The sequence below is a fragment of the Stegodyphus dumicola genome, chromosome 8 (assembly GCF_044657685.1).
Source record: "Stegodyphus dumicola isolate Sdum_Otavi_A_Nest chromosome 8, ASM4465768v1".
In the NCBI taxonomy this organism is placed as follows: Eukaryota; Metazoa; Arthropoda; class Arachnida; order Araneae; family Eresidae; genus Stegodyphus; species Stegodyphus dumicola.
This window is the reverse complement of record NC_140775.1, coordinates 80,561,320-80,575,038: the sequence shown is the minus strand read 5'-3', so window position 1 is coordinate 80,575,038 and position 13,719 is coordinate 80,561,320. Positions and strand designations below refer to the sequence as shown.

The 13,719-nt window shown below is 32.3% G+C and overlaps 1 protein-coding gene across 2 annotated transcripts in view; it reads right to left on the bottom strand.

Moving 5' to 3' along the window:
• LOC118201569 (uncharacterized) overlaps positions 1-13,719 on the bottom strand; it is an 87,536-nt gene that overhangs the window by 34,844 nt on the left and 38,973 nt on the right. For both annotated transcript variants that reach the window (XM_085822038.1, XM_035373687.2), the window contains exons 9-12: positions 12,049-12,338; positions 7,806-7,890; positions 6,726-6,787; positions 2,525-2,777 (exon numbers count right to left, since the gene is read on the bottom strand). In XM_085822038.1, the coding sequence (XP_085678164.1) occupies positions 2,525-2,777; positions 6,726-6,787; positions 7,806-7,890; positions 12,049-12,338 (690 nt within the window). The remainder of the gene's footprint in view (positions 1-2,524; positions 2,778-6,725; positions 6,788-7,805; positions 7,891-12,048; positions 12,339-13,719) is intronic.

Sequence of the window (13,719 nt, the reverse complement as noted above, 5' to 3'; positions counted from 1 at the left end):
TGCGTTCATTACTTAATAATGGGTGTAAAATCTAAAAACACGTATTATTTATGAAATATCATGATAAAAAGCAAACTTTATGTTAAGTATATGCAACAGTTCTACACACTTTTTAGTGGAGAAAGAAAGGCAGGAAAAGCAAAATACAAAGTAGCTATGATTTCACGTAATCGTTAGAATCATGTATCTATCTATATGGTAGTAGTATACCCCATACTGATAAAACAATTCTATTTTACTGTCAAAAAAAGGCCTGCAATGCTGTTTTTTTCGTCCTCCAAATTATCGAAGATTTAGAAAGCGAAAAAAATCTCTAAAAAGTCTAAAAAGGAATGAACTGGGAAATACCCAACTAAGGCGAAATAATTTTGCTAACTGATTACAGCAGCATGAGATCTGGTCTTATGAAGGTGCTAGACGACGTTCTTGCATTTGACGAGTAATAGTTGCTTATATGTCAGGTTTCCTTATAGTTGGTTCAACTGTTAACAACTGGCTTGGTTGTTCAACTGGCTTTGCACTTATCATGTGGTTATACTACAGTAAATTAGTCTCTTGATATCCCACCAAACCTGTAATAAAATCTTTTGTGGCTGTATTCCTCATTTCAAATTCATACAACTGTTCTGCAACTCATCATATAGCCTGAATACCTAACAGTGCAATTGAAATTAGAGTACAGTACTCATTTTTGATATCATATTACAATCCTTTCCAAAGCGAGTTTGCTTCTGTAACGAAAAAGCAAAGAAGCCCAGGCATCAACTTCCTCCTGCTGCTGCCTCGCGGAAAGCTCACGTGGAACTTACTCATCAGATTTCGTCTGCATTCATCTTTCAGTTATTCTGTGTAACGACGATGTTTCCATTTGTTCGTGAATAGCTGAATTTTTCATGGATTTTTCCGGCACATCTGCAGAAGCTCTTCATGTGCTCACAGAATGCAAATGATTTGTACACAGGCTATTTTCATTCAAGATTTTCTGAAACTGTCAGCAATATATGTTCAAGAATAACCTCTCTCTACATTTAATAGTACTATGACAGACTGCGCCTGAAGTTATTGCCTTTACAAATTGGTGCAATAGCAATGCCAGACGCGCTCTTAATCATTCTCTATTTCTAACCGTAATTCATAAATATATCAGACAAATTCAGTGCTTTATATGTTCTATTGTATTCTATTCTATTGTTCTTTGACAAGCAAAAGAGTTTAGTCATTTAATTCATTGGTGGCGCGATTTATTACAAATTGCAGTACTCTTCTGTTATCGAAGCCGGATTCAGAAATGGATGTATGTATGCATGCATGTATGGATGTATATGCTCATGTATATATGCAAGTACGTATGTCTGTCTGTGTGTACACACATATACCTACATACATTTATTTTTGAATCCGGTCCCGATAACAGAAGAGCACCCAATTTGCTTCTACAAAATGGGCAGAATTTTCACATATATCCAATGTTTTGAAACCTCTGGATCTTAGTTTAATTACCTCAGAAAGGATTGCAATATTGGATGTGTAAAAATGGTACATCTGCTGCCAATTTCATTACTGTGAAACAAAATTAAAATTCACAAGAGAAATTTTAGTTTTGAAAAGTGTGACATTTGATTCAGCTTTCCTTCTTTTTAACTTAAAACGATATCAGTTTTAATAAAAAGATACAAAAATTGATTTTTTTCAGTCGTATTCGTATAAAAGTATAAAGGGAAGTGCCTTACATAGCCATCAAAAGTCAAAATTTTAATTGAATAAACTGTAATCAAAAGAAAAAGATCTCGAGAGCTACAAACATACATCCTTCAGAAAAACATCCTTCTTATTTTAAACATTTTGGAAAGATCATGTGCAAACATTGCTAAAGATATTTAATATAGCGTTGTAGAATTACATCACAGACATTGTCGATTTAACATTTACTAATTTGATATTAACATTTGGAGAAACGCTGAAATTCGAAATTTTGTAGTTGTAGAAATTTAGGCTTATATACGAACCCTTAGAACGTTCTTTTAATCGGTTAGAACCAGTTTTGAGCATTAAAATATTTTTTAGATGGATAAAGAGTTGTTGGTTAGAACTTTCTGCTCAGAATATGTTTGAAAATTTAAATTTCGTTTATGTTTACCAAACTGCATCAAGTGACCTAAATTACCATTGCTTGAAAGCGTCCTTTGATTGATTCAGTTCTTAACTTGGAATTATGTCTCTGCATTAAATTATTCAAAAAGTAATTAACCGTGCAATCCTTCTAACACACTTTATATAGTTTTTGTTGATTTTTAGTGACAACGTAATACTTCTTTCAATTCTAATTATTACTTTCATATATATTACTATATCTCGCATAAAACTTTATATGGAATCTATACGATTCTATAAAATACCCAATAAAATTATAATCTAAAACACACCAAATAAATAAAATCAATACATTTCTCTGCAAAAATACATATAAAGAAAAATACAATAAAATTTTTAAAAAATATTTAGATAAGTTTACAACGATATTTACCTTTCTTACAACACAAGATTTCTTTCTTTAAAACTTCTTCACCGAGTACACATTTTCTAGAAGTTAGCTGTTGCAGATCCTCATTCCTTTCAGATTCTGGTGTGGTTGGTCTGTTTTTGAGAGACTGATTAAAATAATTCCTAGGAGGTAGAGGAGGAGGATTGCTGTTTGTATAACAAGGAGCGTAACCTTTGTTTGTTGTTGTGGGGTAAACAAATACCCATCCAGTTTTGACAGGCTCAGTAGGAAATTCCTGATAAGAAAAAAACAGCAATAAATTAACAATATTGAAAACAAAAAGTAATAATGAAGGTTAAGAAAAATAAGAAAATATCCATAAAGTTGAGGCAACTGAAAAAAAAAAAAAAAAAAAAAAAAAATAGAATAACGAGAAATTGTGGTTATCACAATATCTGTAATTATCTTTTAATGCGCGAATTACTATCGGAATGCATTTTAAGATGACAGTCCTATTCCTTCCAAATAAAGCACACAAGTCAAACTCGTTAAATTTCAACTTACATAATTTCACATCACTTATTCATAATTACTATCTTTAAACAGGTTATTAAATATAAATCCGTAGCATTATTTTTACTTCCTTTTATGATTTATTCAAATTATATTCTACTATTATGTATATATTCATCGCGAAAGTACTGATGTTCCAAACCTACAATTATTGGACGCAGCATTAGACTTATCTATCTTTCTTACAAAGTTGCTAAGACTTAAATGGGGAAAACACTATTTGGCATTGATTGCATTGATTGTTTTATGTAATTTTTAGTTAGTTTTAATTCGTGAGAAATTACTGCTGAGGGTATGAGCACTAAGTCATAATTAATAGTAACTTCAGTGATGTTGTAATGCCAATAGTCGTGATAAAAAAGATTTACAACATGCAATATTCTTTAAAATGCAATTCATATTTATCTAGAAATAGTTTCCTAACTAATTCAAGAGGCAATGATCTCATGTAACATGCTATTTGAAGAGTGAGCTTGGAAACATTTTTTTAAAAAACTGGGAGAAGAGTTCGAATTGCCTTTGAGATCTGAGCAATAAACTTCGGAGATATAAAATCATTGCAAAAATAATACTTTAGCTGATGGTGTTTTATTTTTAGTAAAATACTGAAAACATTATCCAAAAGTTTAGATTTGTGGAGTTTCAGACTAATTCCTGAATAGACGAAGGATCAACAAACGAATTTAAGCGATCCAGCACAGCTTATAGCAGAGAAAACAAATATTCGTTGCCTGTCATGGTATTCCGAAGAGGAAATACATCAAAGGTAGCTCTGGATTCATCAACCGATGTTTCAGAAAATGCAAGAAATATAATCTACAACGTTCACATAATGCGAAAAAAATTTTACAAATAGCACGTAGGTTTCAGGTTTTCAGTAATCAACATCTAATCTGATATTTCTATTGCAAATAATAAAAAACATTTTTTTTTATTGGTAATCCTACTGGTTGACTTTAGAGAAGAAACCATTCCCCGTAAATGTGTTTTCACATGGTTCCAAATGATAAAATAAAACTTTATCTTTAGTATTTCTTATGAAATTTTACAATCATGAGCTTAATAATTATAATACCATAATAATGTATTTTATACTAAAAGGGTTAACAATTTGCACATCGCAAAAAAAGAATCAGCTTCATTTTTCGAGTGGCAAGTATTAACTCCCGATATTTTTTAGTATTTAAGTATTTTAAGTATTTTTATTTAAGTATTTTCATTTAAGTACTTTTTAGTATTTTTATATTTTTAAGTACGGATTGAGAGTGAATATTATATCTGTGTGGGCCATACTTTCATTACCTGCATATAGGAATACTGTAATAATTCTCAGATTCCATATTAAATATAACTAAATAATTAAATTAAATATAACAAAACTACCTTGCAGCACATTGTGTAGTCATCCTACATAAACTGACACTTCAACCCCTCTCTAATATTTGAGACACCTTGTAAGTTCTAAGCAAAGTCGGAAAAATTAGTTGATAGGAATATGCAGAAAGAGACCATCTGTTTGACAGACCCATATCCTTTTACTCCTCTGTCACTATCAATAGCAGAAATTTATATATTTAACACTTTCATGTTCTGCATGCTCACAACAATCGACAGCATTCAAGGTTTTCCCGGGATAAGAACCGGAACCCATCGGTGAGGAATTTCGTTTCCGCTAACTATCTCACCGATCGAATATAGGTTCCTGTAGCAGGACATGTGTGTCTGGAATAAAAATACTTGACACTAGATTCCCTTTCATAGGAATAACTTGCGTCTTTGCAATGCGCGCGTTAAAATTACAACTAATCTAATACAGCATTTATATGTTCTAAAACGCACGTAAAAACTTCACTGAGACGAGCGTAGAATATTCTTTTATTAAAATATGCCAGACATGAAGTTAAAATATGCCACACATGAAGTTAAAATATGCCACTGATGAGTGCTGTTAAAATATCCCATTCATGAGTGCTTCATGAAGAAATACTGAAAAAGGTCATTAAACATAAATAACAATTATTTCAACATCTGTTTCAAAAGTATCGAAACCAAAAATCACATAAAGATACTTGTTCTCTCTTAACTCTTTATAATACATATTTCCCTCATGGGAGTCTCTCCATAATTTAAACATTGTGAGAAATTATGTGATATAAAATGTACATTCTTCCTTACTGAAAAGCATAAACAAATACATTTAACATTTATAAGGTATTTCCCCCGCTTTCCTAGCGTGCCTTCGTGGTGTAGCGGTTTAGCACGCTGAGCCGGTATTCCAGAGGTCCACGGTTCGATTCCCAGTCTCAAATTCGATGTCTCAAATATTAGAGAGGGGTTAAGTGTCAGTTTATGTAGGATAATTGTTAATTTTTCATCTTTCCTGCTTCTAAAAAATACCTAATATCCCTACAGTGGCGCCCAAACTAAAAGGGTGTTGCATGATGATTCTCCTCAACCAGGATTTGGCGATTGGGTGCCCTAAAAACCCCAGTTACCCTTTTAAAGTGGGAGTATATAAGGTATTTTTTCCACCTTCCTAGCGTGTCTTCGTGGTGTAGTGGTTCTGCACGCTGGGCGGGTATTCCAGACGTCCGCGGTTCGATTCCTTGCGAAGGTTTTGTTAATTTTCCATCTTTCCTGCTTCCAAAAAATACCTAATGTCTTTACACATTCATTATAAGTAAGACATACTAGTGGACAAGTGGTAAAATTGCTGAACACTGATAGTTCAGACCTTGATTTGATTCCAGGTGAAAGGGTTGACTGCATGGGCGTTTTCGTAGTTTTCGCATGTGTAACGTGTATACGAGCCATTTTCCTTTATAAAGTCCCCCACGAAGGCATTCTTTCCCTTAGGCAGATATCCCTAGTGTGTTTTGTCATAATAAACTAAACCAAACCAAACCATTTATATTGCCACAGTAAGGAGATCGAAATGCTTTTGGATAAGGAATGGAAGCAGTGTACTATGGCATAGGAACACTTTAAATCTATCGAACCTGAAGTCCTCAAAAGAGTTTGCTGATAGCGGAAGAAGAATATGACATAAAAGAATATATTCCCCCGATAAGGTTTCGTTAAAACTGGAATGGAAATTAAGGGGATGGTCCTCATGTGTTTTGTTAAAATTAAATAATTCAATCCAATCCAAAAAGAACTTACTTTCTACATCTAGATATGTCTGCAACTTTTGATAATTTGTCATTTATAAACACACCAGGTTTATAGTATAATACAAAATAATAAAAGTTTAAAATAATGCTAATCATTTCTTTTGCGTAAGAATAAATGCAGTAAATATAATAGCGTCATCATTTAGCTATCAAAGATTCAGACATGTCTAAAGTATCATGAATCGAACCAATGCCAAAATATTTTAAAATTTCGATTCTACGTAAAAAAATATTCTGTTCACTAGGGCTCTGTCGAATGCATACATATATTAAAAACAAATATGCGCGCCTAAATATGTGTCTAACTATGCGTCTCAAATATGTGTGTCTAAAGTGTTTTATTTTATACACAACATTCTTTGTACAGTGCAAAATAAGCTCATATTGAGAATGGGGTATGCTTGGCAATCCTTGTTCAAAATCATTTGTTTCAATGCAAAATTTGCAAAAAGATAGATTATAAAATAAAATAAAATAAAATAAAAATGTGGACTTACTAGCGTCTTATTATCCCCTTCTGTGCATGAACTGCTAGTGCAACTGTTTTTTGAGCTAGTACCTGAAAATATAATAGTTATGAATAGTAAAGCTATAGAAGTCAATAAAAGAACAGAAATTGTTTTTTAATGTAAAGTGACTAATTGGAAAGAACAGATGTCTAGCGGGAAAAATGTAAAACGTTTAATAAAAATTCCAGATCCTAAGTTAAATCATAATTATTAAATTATGAAAAATCTATATGTATATGCATGTTCCTCTCAAAATAGAAAAACGGCGACGTATATAGTCACCAGCTTTTGAAAACGCAAAATCCTCAATCCAAAGATATACACTTAAAAGATCGAATTTTGAATTCTGATTTTTTTTAAATTTATTTATTTTATGTCTTTAGCGAATTCAATGAAATTTTGATTAATAAATTCATCGATTTAAGTGCTATGTGTTATCATTCGTAAAGCGTAATATTTTTGTGTTTTAAATTTTATCAACAAACCGAACTATTTAAAAGGAATGTGTCTTAAACGCCTGAAAGAAAATATTTTTATCATCCACGCTTCAGTGTGTGGTCATTCGTCAAAGCATAAGATATTTTTTTTTCAATTTTAACTTCTTTTATTATTAATTAACAAACTAAGCGATTTAAGCAGTTTGTCATCTCTGTTATTATTAATAACTAGCTGGACGAAAAGTGAAATGATTATATATATAGTAATACAATCATTATGTAATATTTCTTTTTTATTATTACTATTTTAAGTAACTGCCTGCAGCGGTTAGTGTTTAAAATAGTAGTCTTTAAATGAAGACGATTGGGTCCCCTAATCCCCAGTCGCCGTTTAAAAAGGGAAGTTTCATGGTGTAACAATCAGCACACTCGGTACGTATTCGAGAGATTCGAGGTTCGAGACCCGGCGAGGGCATTGCTCATTTTCATGTCTTCTGCTTCGAAATATCCTAATGTATCTACGACTTAAAAATTAAAAAGAGGTACATCACTGTAATGAATTTCATCATGATTTTAAAAAGTGTGTTTTTGAAGTGACATCGACTGAGGAATCAGAGCAATATAAACTTACTTGAAGCACTTGCATCTGAAATCTTCTTGATAGGTGTTTGGCTTTCTTTCTTAGTGCTTTCTTTGTTTCCCTCTAATGGGTGGCTCTAGTAGAAGAAACGAAAGTCAGCTTGTAAGTTTTATCTTAAATAAAGCATTATAAATTTTCTTATATAAATCTTTCCTTCACTTCTGCATTCCACCACCAGAAATGCGAATCAGCTGACTTTTTATAGGGAACGAGAATCCAAATTAAGTGCGAGAGTGCTGACATTTTCAAATAAAAGTGCTGTGATTCTGCCTTCCATAATGCTGTACTGATTATTGGTGAGTTTTGGGTTTTAAATGTTAGAACATGTTAGAACAATGTAGTAACAATGAAGTTAACTTTAGAACGAATGTTAGTAAAGGAGCCAGACCTCTAACGTAATATTTGTTAATATAGTTGGAATATTGTTACATCAGCAACAAGTGGGTGTTAAGTTCTGCTATTATTTTAATATTGTAACTTCAAACCGAAGTACTAATAAATGTTTAAACAAATTTTTATGAACTGTTCCTGTCATTTTGTGTTATGGACTCTAGGTTAAAGATGCGGTAAGAATCTGTCTAGAAGACTCAGAATGATACCCGGTGTTTAGATTAAGTATAATTAGAGTAAAACTTACAATCTTAATAACTGAGTAATAACAATTTTAAATATCCTTTTCTCCGCTGGATAATACGATTCACTAAGGCTTGCATTATTGAATTAAAAATTAGATTTCGTTTATTTATTTTTTTTTTTTTAGTTTTTATCATCCTGCATTACATTTAAAGTGCAGTAATACATCACCATATATTCGTATACAGTATGCTTATGCTTATGTTCTTATAAGATACTTATTTGCGTATACAATATACCCAGTAAAATTGTTATACATCCGTTATTTTGAGAATTCTACGACGTCTCTAAGATTGAATTGATTAAAATTTTTGGTTTCAGCCGTTTATGGTCATTAGCGGAGGTTAACAGTAAGTCTGAGCTCATGGGTGTGATCGACTTCTACTCAAGGCATAATTATTGTATTGTCCCCCACCTTCCTTCTGGGTGTAATATCGGTCATTTTGTGTACTTTAGGGTGAAACGACTTAATGATCAGAAGATTCGGTTTTTTCTGATCATACATAATAAGTTAAGTTTTTTAGAGTAGGGGGAAAATTATCTTAAAAGGTAAAGCTAAGCTATTAAAATAGGGTTATTCACAAAAGGGCTATCTACCTAGGGGAGGGAAGCCTTTATGGACGACCTTCCAAAGAAAATTGGCTTACTTATGAGGAAAACCACAAAACCAGCCAGCCTGCTTGCCTTCGCCTGGGCTGGAACCCAGGCCGAACTACCAGTATTCAGCGGTCTGAACCTCCCCACCACTAATGGGACATTTATATTGAAAATAAAGAAATATAGGACAAATTTTTCAAAGTTTTATAAAATTCCCTACTTAAAATTTAAAGATGTGAGGTTTGCTCATATACAGTGGGTATATAGATGAAGATAGAAGTGCGGTAGGAAAAAAAAAGAGGGCGATTATGCAGACATCTTGTTTCAATTTGAAATAACTGATGAAACTGATAAGAGCGTAAGAAATAAGCACGAAAAATTATAATTTTTGTTTAAAAAGCTAATTTTAATTTATTTAGAGTAATTCTGTTTGCAGCAAACAATAAAAGTTACATAAAAATTATAAACAGATATAAATTATCTCATAGACACAATACAGTGAACCTTCTGCAAGACAATTTTATATTCGTTTTGATCTCTTCTGGAGATGGCTATCTCACAGATACTAATGCTTAATTTTGTTCCCCGAAATGCTAATTATTTTAAGAAGTCATCTTACGGACATTGCCATCACGAGACGATTCACTGTATTTTGAAAAGATATAAAATACCTGAACGAAATGTAGTATATTGCAATTTCACTTTTCTGTTATCATGAACACAGTGAAAAAAACAATCAATGAGCATTCTGAGATAGTTTCACAGTTCGGTGACGATGTCGTAGTCACACATACCTAGAATCGAGCATCATCGTCGACATCAGCGAAGCATGCTGAATTATCAAAATTAAATATTTTTTGAAGTTTCATTCAGAAAACTTTAATATTAAAAGAAAACATTTTGAAAATCATCTAATGTTAATTAGCTCATTTAAATGATTACAGTGTACGTTTTATGTTGTACAAGTCCTCCTACTTAAATGGTGTAGTTCCTTACAAATCACAAGTTTTTCCATCTAAAACAGAACTCTCTAAGCCAACGCAACTGAAAAAAATCCTCGCTTATCTTCATCTGTTTTAAGACAAAGATATTCCAAATTCGCCAATTCAGTTACATTCGCCTATTCAATTAAGTTACAGGAGCTACAAAACTTTTGAATCGATAGTGCATATTCAGTTAACTCTTCAAGCTAGAAGATGCGAAAGTGAGAAACATGCACTTTTTAAACGAAATATATCGCTTGGAATAGTACTTTTGTGTTTATCGAGACAATAAAATGAATTTATAAATCTAGATTACATTACTTAAATACCTCAAAGCACACTAGGGCTATCTGCATTAGGAAAGGAAAGTAGTTTTGAAAAACATTCTAAGAGCAACTCACTCTTACTCACGTTAAAACCACTTAAATCTGCCATGCAGACACCCCTTTCGCCCGTTTAACCTGGATCGAACTCTCAGTATTCACAGTTTTATCCAGTTGGCAACTGCGAATTTATAAAATATGTTATTTTATATATTAAGGACTGAAAAGTATTGATTGCGGAAAAATATGCCAGAGGGTCTATAGAATAGCAGATAAATAATATCATATTACTTAATTTGTATGCTTTCTCTAAATGCTGATTTATACAATTTACAGGTAATAAATAACCGAATACACGTGCAGTGTCTAATTTGAGGGGAAGAATATGAGGAAACAACAATGATTTTTATAATCTTCGCACTAGTAATTTTGTGAAGAAAAAATTACCACATAGAGTTATTACTCAAGTGCAAGAAAAAGGTTAGAGGTCTAAACAATCTTGCTCTATACCGGGTAATCCATGAGTAGTGCCGTTATGGGGAAATCAAAGATTTAGACGTGATAAGATATTATTCGTAAAAATTTCAAAGTAACTGTCATATCCAATGCAATAGATGGAATTCGGGTGATTTATTGTGGGCAAAGAACATTCTCAGTGACGTTGGCGAAAATGAGCAGTGAACATATTATCGTTTATTATCAAAATACATATTATCGTTTGTTCGAATCCATATCCATCCTTCAGAGCATGTGTGATCAGAAAACAAGAACTGTTTTTGCACGTACGGTAAATAGAGTATGGGTGTAACTCTGCTTATATAAATATTTTTTAAAAGTATGTTCACCCTTACTGACGGCAAGAATATCTTTGAATATAATCGATTTACATATAAGTGCAAATTTAAAATTCAACAAACTTTATTTGCCGACTCTTGGTGGCTCGGTTACAGAGGAAACTTACAAACTAAAAGCTTGATTGAGTATCGAGAATAACTTAAAATACTTTAGGTGACTTTCCTTTAAATTTACAATTATAAAAAGTAGTACCTCTAAAAAAGGCACGTTATTCTCAGCTAAAATGTATAAGAAAGTATTTAATAATTTCGAGTAACAGCGGGAGCTTCAGCCAATACTAACTCTTTTCAAACGGATGTCTTAAGAAAAGCAAGGCAGTTTCGTACTTCACAAGGCATAAAACTCTAGGTACTTCTGCTTGTCTTACATTGTTCAGATGCTGTATCCTATAAGAGTTATTATATGCTTTCCGTAGTGGAGTTCCGTAGTAGGATAAGTGCAAACTATCGTATTTAGAAACTGAATGACCAGTGTATTATCCGCATCTGAAAATTTGGTTCGAAATCTTAAATAAAAATTACAGATGCTACATGAACGTATACGATACGTAATAGCCGTATATTTAAAGTATTATATTCATAATGCATTTTTATTTATTACCGTTATATAAGAGCCTCAGTCTAATAGAAATTTTATGAATAAGAAGAATGGTTAAACATGACAAGGTTTAAGATATCTTTAAAACATCTGGAAAATATTTCCGATATATTTGACGATTTCAACAAAACATACTTCGCAGAATACTAGTCCTTTCTGAAAACTAGTTTACAGATAGTACATATAAAAAATCCTGATAAAACCAACAATGAAATTTTTCTTATAAGAAACTAATTTGCTACTTACTTTTGACTCTTTTCTCTTCGGCTTTCGTGGAATAAAATTTTTCCATTTAGAAGAGCTAGCTACTGCTATTTTCTGGGCTTCTTCATAAGCCAGCCTTACTGATTGAAGTTCACTTTCTCGCTTTTCTCCATGTGAACGGTATCTCTCGTACCAGGACTTGAATTGTTCCTCCACATCCGAAATGGTCCTGAAGCCATGTTTGAAAGCGTACAGGTATTCTAGTAATTCCTTTTGACTTTGACTCATGCCAGTTTTCAGGCATTCCAGTTTCTCATCTTCATTTTCCTCAGCTACAAATAAAATACAAAAAATTAAATCAGCAAACTTTTATCTAACACAAAAGACTCCTAATGAGAGATCAGGACTTCTTTTCAAATTCCTTTCCGAAAGATTTATTACATAAACTTCAGTTTGAAATGCATTATTTAATATATTAGAAGTAAAGTGTCCTGTATTAAGCGTAAGTTCAAATTAAGAACAAATTTATTAAACTGAGAGTAAGAAAATTAAGCACTTCAGAATCAAAATGCTTATTTTTAGAAGTGATTTCTCGCGTAAATTGTTTAAGAAACATATTTGCGACTTTTCTTAGGCAAATAAGAAATCAATGAAATTTTCTGAAGTATTTTTAAGATTCCATTACAACTTGGATATTTCCTAATTGCCCATATATATATATATGAACGATTTCAATACCATTAAAATTTCTGAGTTTATATTTGTATATTATTTAAGTTTAAAAAATGAAACAATTTAATTTGTTGAAAGAAGAATTAATAAGAATGATTGAGAAGTGCAAAACTCAGCAGTATTGCTTTATAAAATCTAACCAGGTTGTTGGGAAGACAGTAGTTCAAAATATTCATTACGTATGCAGTTAAAATGCATTGTCAATTAAGAAATCCCAAATCTCGTTCTTTAGAAAATTAGGCAAATCCGGAATTTTTTCGTGCAGGCGATTTAAAAAAACAGAAGTTCAGTCAAAATTTGACCGTCGGTTGACATCGGTAATATTATTTTTACAGAACTCATTAAGGTCTTAAATGTAAAGGAATAGAAAGTTATCACTCTGTGGCAAAAGGAGTATAAGTGAGAAGAGAAAAAAGGGTTAGGCTCTTCCCAACGTTCGGAGCTCAATGACAACATTTCATTTACAGAAGTGGGAGAAACATAGACACAATTACATTTAATTCCCCAAGTCAGGCTCTGAATCACTGATGTCACACGCTCAAAGATTTCTGGACGGGAAGAATAAATCTTGCAGCATAATAATCTTGGATGGAACTACTCATAATCATCATCACGCAATGGGTAATCGGTAAGCTAAAGCTTGCATCTGTTCTGCTATTTAAATTTATACGGAGGAGGGCATATGTACTGAAAATACTCTATCCTGGCCTAAACCACATTTCTTAAGCCCTTGAAGAGAGAAAATTGGCAGGCTGACATTTATGGCAACGGAAATAAAGAGGAATGTAGTTGCCTTTAACACTCGGTGGTTTTTAAATACTACTATGCAGAGGCATTTTGCGGCATTTTCAACGACATTCAACCAACACGATTAAAAATAATAATCTATAACTTGACGGACAATAGGAAGGTTAGGAATTAATCAAACTGTATAACCATTGCAGAAAACTGAAATTTCTTATCATCTATCATATTTTAGAA